The sequence below is a fragment of the Lolium rigidum genome, chromosome 1, assembly GCF_022539505.1.
Source record: "Lolium rigidum isolate FL_2022 chromosome 1, APGP_CSIRO_Lrig_0.1, whole genome shotgun sequence".
Lineage (NCBI taxonomy): Eukaryota > Viridiplantae > Streptophyta > Magnoliopsida > Poales > Poaceae > Lolium > Lolium rigidum.
Genome location: NC_061508.1, coordinates 44,148,851 through 44,162,170, shown reverse-complemented (window position 1 = coordinate 44,162,170; position 13,320 = coordinate 44,148,851). Strand labels below are relative to the sequence as shown.

The 13,320-nt window shown below is 46.0% G+C and overlaps 1 protein-coding gene across 1 annotated transcript; it reads left to right on the top strand.

The window, feature by feature from the left end:
* The first annotated feature begins 6,042 nt into the window (after window positions 1–6,042).
* Window positions 6,043–7,645, top strand: LOC124685269 (12-oxophytodienoate reductase 1-like). The gene is made up of 2 exons (XM_047219600.1): window positions 6,043–6,407; window positions 6,717–7,645. The coding sequence occupies exons 1-2, from the start codon at window positions 6,068–6,070 to the stop codon at window positions 7,481–7,483; spliced, it is 1,107 nt and encodes a 368-aa protein (XP_047075556.1). The 5' UTR covers window positions 6,043–6,067; the 3' UTR covers window positions 7,484–7,645.
* The last annotated feature ends 5,675 nt before the right edge of the window (window positions 7,646–13,320 follow it).

Genomic DNA, 13,320 nt, shown 5'->3' with positions numbered 1-13,320 from the left:
TCTGTGCTTCAGTCGGGCCGATGGCCTGTCTGAATTTATAGGTGTTGGTGGCCTGGACCTCTCGTGTGGCATGACGCGCCCGCCGTGCGTCTTTTCCTGCTGGCGCGGATTGTCCTCTTCCTTTTGACCAGTCAGTCTGTTTCCATTTCCACCATCTCGTCACCCTCTCCGTCATCCTCTGTGTGAGTCCGCCGACGAAAGCCAGATTCATTGTACTTGGTCATGTATAACGCGTGTTCACTTTGAGCACCAATCGAACGTCTGGTGTGGTTCTCGTCAAGGTACCAGCCGTTTCTGATCGATCGTGATTCACTGATTCGTCAACAGGTATCTTTTAGACACGGGAAACAAGAAACAGGCGATCAGGAGGCGCCTCAAAACCCATCTAGGGTTTCGTCGATCTCGTCGGCGATATTGCTTGTCCACTCCGCCTTTGGTGGCCTTAGGGTCTTGGAGGTGTGGCGGACCGCGGCCTCTCGCTAGCGGGAAGGTTTCAGTTCTTCGTTTAGTTTATTCTCGGTGTCTTCTTTGGGATGGAGAGGCGGCGGTCACTTTCCTGAAGTTAGAATAAAGTCCTTCCCGTCCTATCCTCACTCTGGTGGTGCATGTAGCGTCGTCGGAAGGCGTGGGGAGTTGTGTGTCCGGCGGATCTCCCGTGATTCGGTTGTCTTTCGTGTTCGATTGCGTGGTTTCAAGTCAGTCTCTTCTGATCTACGGTTGTCATCATTGGCGATGGTTGCTGCTCTGGTGCGCTGGTCTTTTGGGGCCTTAGCACGACGACTTCCATTCTGTCTACTACAACAAACTTTACTACGACAAGCTTTGCCTGACTCCGATGATGGAGGGGCGAGGACGGCGGCGCGCCGTCGGCTCGTGCTAGTGTTTGTAGTCGTCGCTAGGTGATTCAGTGAACTATTTGTAATTTCTATTACTTTTAGGTATCTTTGTACTACATTGATGATTATTAATATGTCGGTGAAATTTTCGTAGAAAAAACAGTATCTTTTAGACTTCCACTAAAAAGATTCTTCCTGGCAAAAGAAAAAAGGCAAACCATTCTTTAAAACCAAACTGTCGGTTGCACCAGCCGGCTATGGGAAGAAGACACAGGAAGGATCCTCACGTATAAATTATAATCCGTTGGTGCTACAGCACGTGCTTATAATCCGTTGGTGCTACACCATCCCAACGTCACCGCAAACGTTGGCCTTATTGTAATTTGTCACTCATGTCGCGTTCCACTTGGTATTAGGGTATTTTCAGCTGCCAGATGTAATTCGAAAAGTGTCTGTTTTGTTCCGTCTCGGTCGAGCCACAAACTCTCGCATCAATTGTGTGGTTGGATCGGGTAGTCCAAGGGCCCACGCATATTAAGGGCATGTACAATGGTAGAGAATGCATGCCTTTTCTTACGCCGTCACGTCAGCTAGAGAAGACATTAGATATAAGTCATACAATGCATTATCTCTTACAGTCATCTCTAGCAATTAATATAAAAAAATAAATTTTGGTAGAAAATTTGTTGCTAAGGGAAGACATATGTGATACAATGGAGAAAATAGTCTTCCCTTATTTTTTAAGAGATGATCCCTTAGCTAAGGGAAGACAACCTTCTCTCTCTTCATTCTCTCTCCTCCAACTAAGCAAAAATCTGACGTGGCATCAATAAGAGAAGGCTGACATCACCCCATTGTACATGCCCTAATAATGGACGTGGCTACGTAGTGCCCGGTCGGTTACTGGTTAGTCTTAGGGAGTGCTCCTCCTAAAAATAGAAAGTCACGTGCAATGGGTTCCGGCGTGTTCCGAAAATAGAAACTTTCGGTCCGAATGTGAGAAAACCCACTTTCGCCGCGCATTAAAAAACGAGCAGCAATTAGCTCTCTGTTCCCCTGGTCCCGGTACTTTCCACGCCGGTATTTGTTATTATTTTAGTAGTATAAAATATTTCTTAAATATTTTATACTACTAAAATAAAAAAATAAAATATGGAGAAAAATCATTGGCGAGATGGGAAATTTACTAAATTCTTCCTTGGTGTCTTCCTTGCGTGGGAAAACTCCATCCAGTTTCCAAGAAAATACATCCCTTATGAAAACAACAAATACCAGAGCGTAGTTTATGATCTAATTGAGATGTAAATGTTGCAGCAATGGATGTAGAAAAAAGTTAAAATTACATCTAGAAGCACCAAAATAATGGGATCACAAACTAAGTGTTTTACACCTTGATCCATTCAGCATTCTGGATGTAGAAAAATGACAAAAATTACATCCAGAATTCTAGATACATACGTTTTATCCATAGTTGCAGAAAAAATACATCTCAGTCTTTTACCATTTCTTGGATGTAAAAAAATGTCGAAAAGTACATCGAATTGCAAAATATTACAGATAGAATTGGGGGAAATTGCACTATTCTTACATCCTTGCACACGGAAGGATCTGGTGGATAAGCAGTGCCCATAAATCCTTAAAATTCCTGTAGACAAATGAAGATCAAACCGATCTCTGTTCACATCTCAATGAAATACAGCAACCGGAGGTTAATCGGGAATTTACCTGCGCGCGAACACACCGCCGATTGCCGGAGCCGCCGTTTCACTTGATGAAAACAAATCCACCAGAAGCAAAGCCGCACCAAGCCTGCATTACCGCCGGCCACCGCGCGCCCAGGCTATCAAGCTCGTGCGGCCCGTGCGTAGCAAAGGGAGGGGCCACCTCCTTGCGCGTGCGGCCCTCTCCCATCCCGTTGATGTGCCGACATGAGCACGTGCTCCTCTCCGTTCTCCGTCGCGGGCAAGGCAGAGGACGGGCGCGATGGCCCCGTGATTTTCATCCGCTACCGACTACCCCGCCGCCGCCATGGCCGCCGCCTCTCCCCTCTTGAGCACGGGCATTTGATCCCCCCATCCGCACCACCACGTCCTCCAAGGGTGCCGCCCTTCACCTCCGTCGCCGGCGCTGCCCGTTCCTCCCTCCCCCGTAGCCGCACCAACGCCATGGCCGCCGCCCTACGCCTTGGGAGCGCGGGCGTCGTGCGGTCCGCACCACCAGCACCTCTCCTTCCTCCTCTGCCTACCAGGATCCACTCGATGGGGGTCCAGTCCATCTCGCCGTTCGGGATCGAGACCATGGTGGAGGGAGGGTGCAGGACCGCGGGTGGGGATTTTTTCCGATATGCTCGGGTGGGGATGGGGAGTGGGTAGACGAGAGGAGTCGCGATGCGACTTAATCGGTGGCACGTGCGCGTGGTCCCGGCTGAAATCTGTTGCACCGCATGATCTTGATCCGACGTTCGACAAGAGGGAGCACCGCGTAAGGCTAGAACGAGCTCAGGCAGGAATTAGATTTCTCGATTAATAATTACATAGAGCAAAAAAGAAACTTAAATAAAAATAGAATGAACCCCAGCTAACTAGGGTTTGCACCATTACCGTATGTTCCTCGTCGCCGAGATCGATGAAGGACGATTGGCTCCCACGACAACGGCCAGTATGGAAGCGGAGGAGTTCCAACCATTGGCGATGGCACGATGGCGCGGGTTCTGGCGCCGGCACGGGAGGTGGCGCGCATCTAATGGTGTGTTGGGGTGACCGGGGGCCATGCCTTCCATGCGCCAGCGCGCATTCCCGCAGTTGGATGGCAAGGCCATCCCAGTTAGCGAGCTCGTCAAGCTCTCTCTGAGCAATGGCCATCAGGATAGCCTCCTCCTTGCTCAGCACCGATGGTGATGAGCGGCAGCTCAGGAAGACCATCGTCGTTGTCGTCCTCGTCGTCGTGGCCACCGGCGTAGTCGCGGATCAAGTACTCGACGTCGCTCCCCAGCCCGGTGCCACGGTTTGAACTTCCACTCCCCAAACATGTCCCAGGCATGCGAGTTGAGCGAGAATGTCGCATCCTCCCGCAGATCCGACGAGAGGATCAACCGCCGGCAACGAATCTCATAGCGTTGTGCTCGCCCCTCCCGTGGCAACGGCACCAACGCGAGTTCAGAAGCCAACCCACATGCAGGTTGATGTCTGGCCACGGCATGGGCGCCCCCATCTCGTACAGTTGTCGATTGAAGTCGACGGGACGTACCGTCAACCTCGCACAGAAGGCACAACTCAACCTCGCACAGAAGGCACTATCGCCGCCCCGCTAGCACTGGCACGCTGAAGGCGAAGCAGGCACAGAGGTTTCTAGGTGGGCCCGAGACTACAGAGGGAGGACGCATGCACGGTCTGCTGCATGACCGATGTACTGGCCCTGTCATCCAAATGGACAGTTCTTCCACTTCCAGTGCATGCAATATATGTTGTCGATCATTTCTGGGAACCCTCTAGACTCGTTGATAGACAACAACTGTCTTGTATCCTCAACTGTTAGCTCCCTACAGTAATATTGTCTGAACACAACAGTCACAGTTTGGTAAAACCGGTACATGGACACAAGGCAGGTGCTCTCACCCATTCGAAGATACTCGTCGAATATATCAGCAGCCATTCCATATGATAGCATGCGAATGGCTGCGGAACATTTTTGGTACGAGGTGAAACCTAGCGCACATGTTGCATCGGGCCTTGGAAGTACAGGTCGTAGTCTCTGACGTCCCGTAGAATGACCATGAACAGGTCCCTTGACATCTTGTACCGGCGCTAGAATATTTTTTTCGGGAACACTAAATTGGTGCGGTCGAAGTAGTCCGCGTGGAGCCGGAGGTGCCCTTCCACTCTGTTCCGCGGCAGGTTTTTTTAGCGGTCCTTCACAGAGCCCCGGTGCACCGGCATCTGGCTGACATTGTACTCATGGAGGCTGGAGGCCGCAACTGTAGCCATGGTCTGCGTCGTGTGATCGGACTCTTCGTCGGAAGAGGAGTTAATGACCTCAGCGCGGAACTTGTGCAACATCTTCCACATGTCCATCTGCGTGGATAGCAACTGCGGATCAATGGTCGCTCACAATAGTACCCAAAATATGAGTAAGAACCTACCAGCGCAATTGACCGAACAGGTCATGGGCGGCGAGGCCAGGCGGCGCAACAGGGCAGATGTTTGCCCCCCAAACAGGCGACACGTGCGCGCCAGAACCTACCCAACTAAGATCATGTTCTCCAGCGCGGCGAGGACCGAGCAGACGCCGTGTACTGCGATGGTGCGGCGAGAGTGGGGTTGGAGTAGTGGCGTCGCACTAGGGCAACAAAGAAGAGGAAAAGGAAGCAAATCCACGTGGTCGATTTCGCTATCCCTGATGTGCGAGATTAGGTAAGAAAAGGAGAACGCTCGGCGCGATCGCGCAGCATCCGCAGAGACCAAACATGCCTCAAATTTGGGCCGCGCTTACGCCTCCGTGAATGGCCTGGTTAATATGCGTCACCCCGATGAAACAGGGTGCATGCGTATTTTTTAACCGCACGGACGCAAGGAGTCGCTCGGCGTCCGTTTACATCTGCCCGTTGGAGATATCCTTAATGCCAAAGGGAATGCGGCAGGAGTGACAGATGACAGTAAGGCCAACGTTTGCAGGGACGTTGGGACGGTGTACGCACGCGTGGTGCCACTCAACGAATTCACGCGACGAACCTTCTGGTGTCTTCTTCCCATAGCCATCTGGTGCAACCGACAGTTTTGTTCAGAAGAATGATTTACAGTACCTTTTTTGCCAGGAACAGGAAGAATCTCTTAAATTTTCGGAAGTACACACCGTACGAACCAGAAGTCAAAAAAGTTACTGTACCTGCTGACGATCGAGTCACAACTCACAACCGGTCGATGTTGCCGTGAGTGACGAGAACCACAGCAGACGTTTGTCCAGGTGCAATGTATGTGGCTATCATCGCGCGGCTCACACAGAGGATGACGGAGAGGGTGACGAGATCGTAGAAATGGGAATAGACTGACTGGTCAAAACGAAGAGGACAATCTGCGTCATGCCACACCGGAGAGGTCCAGGCCACCAACACCTATAAATTCAGACAGGCCCTCGGCCCGATTGAAGCACAGACACACAGAGCAGATACAGAGCTCAGAAGCAAGAACCAAAGCAACCTTTAGCCATTCCCCTGCAAATCAGCCGAGAGATCGACCATGGCGGCGAAGGAGGCGATGCCACTGCTGACGGCGCACAAGCTGGGGCGCTTCGACCTCTCCCACCGCGTGGTGCTGGCGCCGCTCACGCGCTGCCGCTCCTACGGCAGCGTGCCACAGCCGCACGCGGCGCTCTACTACTCGCAGCGGGCGACCAAGGGCGGCCTCCTCATCTCCGAGGCCACCGACGTCTCCGTCACCGCCAAGGGGTACCCTGAGACCCCCGGCATCTGGACGCAGGAGCAGGTGGAAGCCTGGAAACCCATCGTCGACGCCGTCCACCGCAAGGGGGCGCTCTTCTTCTGCCAGATCTGGCATGTCGGAAGAGTATCCACAACCGGTAACTTACAAATCCATGTTGCTGAACTACTCCCTCCGGTTTTATTTAGTTCGCATTTTGGATTAAGTCGAAGTTGAAAATTTTCAAATTTTAACCATAATTCTAGGAAAAACTACAAATATCCGTAATACCAAATACATATAATACGAAAATTTAGTTAATCACGATTTTAATACAATAGATTTGTATTATAGTTTTTGATATTTTTTCTAAATATTGATCAAAATCATTCGCCCTGAAGATTTTATCAGATTCTACAGTTATTTCGTGGTACTAATCCTGGTTTATGTTGATCTACTAACAAAATAGATTACCAGCCGGACGGGAAAGCGCCAATCTCCAGCACGGACAAGCAGATAACACCTAACCCTGAGGCCGGCATAGCCTACTCCAAGCCCCGGCAGCTTCAGATAGACGAGATCCCAGCGATCGTCGACGACTTTAGGCGCGCCGCTCGGAACGCCATTGAGGCGGGCTTCGACGGCGTCGAGATCCACGGCGCACATGGGTACCTCTTGGAGCAGTTCATGAAAGACAGCTCCAATGACCGCACGGACGAGTACGGTGGCAGCCTCGAAAAGCGGTGTCGCTTTGCTGTGGAGGTGATTGACGCCATTGTGCACGAGATCGGGGCGGATCGTGTGGGCATAAGGTTGTCCCCATTTGTGGATTACATGGATTGCTATGACTCCAACCCACATGCCCTTGGGGCATACATGGTGGAACAACTTAACAAGCACCATGGGTTCCTCTATTGCCACATGGTTGAACCTCGGATGGCCATTGTGGATGGCCGGAGGCAGATACCTCATGGGCTACTACCTTTCAGGAAAGCATTTAACGGCACTTTCATTGCCGCTGGTGGGTATGACCGAGAGGAAGGCAACAAGGTGATCGCTGATGAATATGCTGACCTCGTCGCCTATGGGAGACTCTTTACGGCTAATCCAGATCTGCCAAAAAGATTCGAGCTAGGTGCCCCTTTGAACGAGTATGACCGCACTACCTTCTACACGCAAGATCCTGTTGTTGGCTACACAGACTATCCTTTCCTTGACGGCTCAATTGCTGAGTAGTTCGTCCACTTAATTTCCGTTTGTGATGTACTTTGTTTTATCAAATAGGTAGTGTTTTGTGTAGTATGTATGTGCATATGCACGTGCATTGTATCATTTTCACCATTGATTGTTGTTTTCCATGCAATACTAGTATGTAGACACGATATTTTCATCTAGTAATATTTATTTATATTTTCTCTTTTTATTTCAATGCGAGCACATATTTAAATTTTCCCTGAGTTACTCTCTCCTCGTGGTATTTTCGTAAGGTCTGTGTTAGAAAAGGGAGTATAACCATTTTCACCATAGATTAGATATGTAATGATAATATATGCACACATACAATATACCTTCATGGATAAATATTTAGATTTCCAGTCCTTAGAGTAGCACACCTAACTAAGACCGTTCTTTTATTCCCTCCAAATATATGTCCTAGAGAAGTGTCTCTGTTATCGGTTGAATATCGCCGAAATCAACAAATATTTTTTCTAGAACTAGTCTATCATTGTCTATGCATGATGCATTGCTTATCAATGATGGAAGATTTCTCGCAAATTAGGGGTGTATTTTCTCCCTATGAATTGCTACACTGGTATGGTTACTACCAGAAATCTTTCATCAGAACTTTCATACCACATGTAGGTATCAAGGAGATCGTTTAAAGCCAGTATTATTTCCACATAGAAATAGAATTTCGCATGTTCCTTTGCTTAAAATTTGATTTTCTATATAGATTCATCAATATATGAAAATTGAAGTTTTCTTGGAAAGGAAAGTGAAACAGCTGACCCAGTGAGCAGGGCATATCAAACTCTTTGCACCGGTGGTATATGTTATCATGACTTTTTTCCCTACTCCATGTCACTTCCCGTCATTTCATCATAAACCCCACTATCTGCCGTTTTGCTATAGGTTTTTTCTTTTCAGAGTAGGTCAATGGCAATGGACATGGCGTTTTGGCTCATGGGTGTATCTACACCTATTAGGAAAATTAAATTTTAATAAAATTTCTCATCGTGCATCCGGACATCCTATATTAGCTCACAAAAATTTTGCATGAAAAAACATTTCGTGTGACCTATGTAAAAAAGATAAATACATGTCCCGTAAAAAAAATTTAGAGCACCTGAAATTGTCTTTTTTGCACAGGCCACAAACTATAATATTTTTCTGACACTTTCTATGCAGGCATAAAATGTGTGGAAGTACACCCCAAAAAAAAATTCAATTTTTTAGACATTTTTAAATATGTTTTTCTCATAATAGGTATGAGCCAAAATGAATTTCTCAATGGCAAGAGACTAGAGAGCAAAACAATTACAAAAAGTTAACCTAACTTTGCAAACAAAGCGGTAGCTAAACACCCACACCAGGGAATCTAAACCCTGCCTCTTCTTATTATGTTACACCCACCCACACCTACTCTCTCCAAAACTTGAGCTCGGCAATAATCTGCACCACAAGTTTAGATACCGAAAAATGCTTATTGATGACGTTGAACACCCTAATGTTCCTTTTGATTCCATAAATACCAACGTACAAGCGTGAAAAACGCATCAAACTCCTTCGCATTTTCTACCTTAAGCTACCGGGCTCCAGTGTCTTTATTCTCTCATGTATGTTCACTTGTATGCATGCGCACATAAATAAGAAATTTCTTGATACGACTCAATTGAACGAAATCACAGATAGACCGTCATGCAAATGGGCCGGCCCGAGTGAACCACAAAAGTTCTAATGTAGCGTGGCCCAACAAGATTATTTACCTTAAGTGGGCCGGCCCATTATACTTAATGGGCTTGCCATCAAGCATGTAGTTGTCTAGCCCATAAGCTTAATGGACATGCTAATCGTCTAACTGGGCTAGCCCACGTAATAATTGGGACGGTCTATTTACTAAATAGGCCTGCCCATTTACTTGCTGCTCACTGAAACCAAATAAGTTAGTCGGCCCACCTACTAAGTGGGTGGGTCCATTTACATTATTGATCGGTCAAACCAAAACATTCGACCCATCCCGCGTATGTAATGGGTTGACCCATCTAGTTGTTTGACCGATCAAAAGAGTACATTAGGCCTGGCCCGCGCAATAAATGGGCTAGCCCATTTATGTGTTGACGGGTCAAATCAATACATTTGGCCTAACCCGTATGCTAATTGGGCCAGCCCATTTAACAAGTTGACTAGTCATTTCAAGACATCCGACCTATCCCGCTTACTCAATGGGCTGGCCTAGTTTGGGCCGGCCTCTTAAGGCGTAGCAGGTGTTGTGTGGGTATGTTATCTACCACGAACATTTTCCCAGTTAACGGCGTCTGCCACGTGGTGTCAGTTACCTATCGATTCGGAAATCCGTAGTGGATCTTTAGGTGACGCGATATGACCACATAACCCGTTCGTCACCTTAGACCCTTTAGCGACCAAAAACACCCCTTAGGTGACAAAAAAAATGACGTGGTACATATCAACCTTTTTTGTAGTGTTAATATCGGAAAGCAGACGACCTTAGATGCCGCATGCCAGTTCAAAGGTTTGTAATGTCACATTAGATCAGTAACTTACAAAATACCGCCAATGTGTCATTGACATCTAGCCCCCCCCCCCCACCTTGTAGATAGTATCTTTTGGTATATACTTGTTTGCAATGGTATTGAACTAATTTTATTACTCCCTTCAATCCATATTACTTGGCGCAACTTAGTACATGCTAAATCAGCGACAATATGGATTGGAGTGCGTGGTATTAATTGTTGCAGTCTCGTCTCCATGTCTACTTGTACGTATCTTCTCTTTCTTAATAGATGGCCCCATTTTCCTGCTCTCACAGTGTGCCACGTCACCTAATAAAAATTTACACCGTACTCGCCAGAGCCCAGACCCGATGGCGGCAAACGAACGACACGCCCGTCGTGCCGAGGCGCACACGCACACGACCAGATGGCCGTGCTCGGCAGGCGCACGCGCAGACGCCTGATGGCCCAAGGCGCGTGGACCAGATGCCCCTGCTGGCCAGGCGCCGACGCACAATGGGACGACACCGGCCCATCAACGGGCCGATTCTCTTCGTCCTCCTCGCGAAAACTCGATCGGTCCCCATCGATACACCACCGCTCTATCTATGTACTTCACCCTGAAGAACCATGCCTTTTATGATCTTTTATGCTGATTACGCCAAAATTTAGTTACTAATGATGCTTCTTCCTACAAGCCTAATAGAAATTTATATTTGATTCATTGTGAAGTTCAAAGACATGACATGTATTGCACGAAAGAATCTGTTAGCCAATGGCAAGAATGGTGCGATGTATACTTGGTAAAAAAATGAGAAGGTGGTCTCATTAATTGTGTGCATCGAAAAAGCACTTTGTGCTTCAAATGAACTGTCCACACTCCTTTTAGTCCATTTGCTAAGAATTTACCCTTTTATTTGCAGAACATACAAGTTGGGACCACTCACGTTTTTGGTATGTTTTAGTTCAAATTTGAACCAAAACCACGACTCTTCTTATGGATTGGGGGAGTAGCAGAAATTGCAAATTGGAAAGATATTTGTATTTGCATAGAAATTATAATGAATCATTATTTTTAACTCCCTTTTCCCCATGTAAGTCCGTAGGGTAGTGTTTCATTATTCTATATGCAATTATGCCGGTACCTTACTCTAGAAAATTTTGTTTATTTTAGCTCATACCCCGTTTGATGTTCTATTTTTAAACTATATTCCTATATTCAAAACATACGATATATCCGTAGCAACGCGTGGGGTATAGTGCCAGGAAAATGACCATTGTTCTTCAAAATATAATGAATTCAACTATGCATTTACAGCTTGTGAAGAAAGCACCCAAAACAGGGAGAAACATGTCAGTTCGCAAGGTAATTTTATCAAGCACCTAGCAAAGCAAATTCCGTCGTTGCTGAAACCGGCATGAATATGATAGGCAGTCGGGAGATAAACATCAACACAAATAAGAGGAGAGAGAATCTTACAATTGAATCAGAGGAATAATCTTACTCTGGAGGACCTCAGCCACAATAAATGGAAGATCAGAAGGAAAACAAAATTAAGATAGATGACACCCCGCGTTGCAGCGGAAAATCATGTTAATAGTGCTCCAAAAAATAATTGTCCAAAAGGATAACAAAACATTATGATCACCATCAACAACGATTTTTTGTATGATAAAAACATTGGCGAAGTATGTTTGTGAACATGGCGCTAAATGTAGTGTGTATAGCGAAATCGTTGATTAAACTTGAATTTCCGATATAGATAGTATCTCTTTGTATTTCATCAGACTAAAGAGCAAACATGATTAACAAAAATTGAACAAAAGAGCCAATGAAGAAGTACCACTTATTTGATCTTTCCTATACCAAGTGAAACTAACCCTCCTTCAGATAAAACATGAGGAGGAAGAGAGGAGTTGTATGCGTGCCTAAGAATGTATCCAACTAACAACAACACATTTAAAATTCTTGTGATATCTTTGAAGCAAGAGAAGAAGAGTATTTAATAAATTCTAGATATTCTATTTCCGGTGGCTACAGTTCAATTGGAAAACCTGTAGTGTTTAGCTAATAATTTGATTTTGGATACCCAGATTTACTTGATAGTTCTAGATACAACAAAGTTCCATAGAGCTTAACAGAAAACTCCAGGACCAGACTACACAAAGGCACTATTGGCATGGTAAGTCAAATAAAGCTGTAATTGTCATTGCACGGCAAGCCTTATAAGCAGTTTTATAAACCAAGCAACAGTATATGGTTGTAAATAAATTTCATCAATGAAGCTGGTTTCCTTTTTGTTGTATAAAACATAAAAGAGATCGCCGTTTGATGCTTTGGTATACTGAGGTCACTCCATTCCATTTCACATGTAATAGTATTTTTAAGCGCTAACCTGCATCGCCCAAAAAAGGTAGCTATATCACGATCTGAATGAATTTTATTCTATCTAAATCATGATGCATTTTGCACATTTTTCGCGTGTAATATAATTCATGCTAACAGAATATGAATATGCAGTACTAACCGTTAATTCTCTACCCTACCACTTACGATGGTACTAATAACTCCACAGATCTGTGAGCATAGCAACATTGCAGTTCCATATTCATCCTTTCTCTGCATGATCAGGTAAAAGAGAATGAACAAATGCATGTAAGATTCAGATCTCTTCATCTAAAACATTCAAGCATTTGGTGATCTTACCCTTAGTAGTAGGCAAAATTTAGGCAACTTGGGATGAGTCAATGCCTTTTGAACCATTTACGTGTAGACTTTGTTTTGTCTTCAGCTGCACCAAACAGTGTATTTGCATGAGGAATAGACATTTGGTTTCTTCAGTTCCATAAAACACTTGGTGGTTAAATTGCACAGAGCATCATATCCAGATCAATCAAAAGGATGAACATGTAGCTAGTCTTGATTCCCCTACTGGCACCGGATAGCTGAAGTAGGAACAAATACACAACCTATGTCAGGAGCTCAATGACTTAACGATAGAAGTCCTATCTAGAACAAATAAAAGGGCACATAAGAAAGGAAGTATACTTACTCGGCATACAGGACCTGAGGTCACGCCCATCCTCTTCTCCATGATCTCTACCAAGAAAATTAATGGAGGCATCCGAGGAGTCTGCGGAAAAAATGCGTGAAGGCCGTTGAAGGGACCAAAGGTGCCAATAAAAACCTTGCTCTTCTTCAAGATGCACCATATCCTTGGATCCATCGCTCTCCTCTGGTCTCAACTTCCATAGGTGTTGGGTGATGCGGTCGTTCATGTTTGATTCTTCGCCCTCCATTAGCTTGCTTAGCCGTTCTTGGGAGATTTGGATGACGCTGTT

Coding starts and splice junctions, on each gene's coding strand:
- LOC124685269 (XM_047219600.1), top strand. CDS start 6,068: ATGGCGGCGAAGGAGGCGATGCCACTGCTGACGGCGCACAAGCTGGGG. Junction 6,408..6,716: donor CGGAAGAGTATCCACAACCG/GTAACTTACAAA, acceptor CTAACAAAATAG/ATTACCAGCCGGACGGGAAA.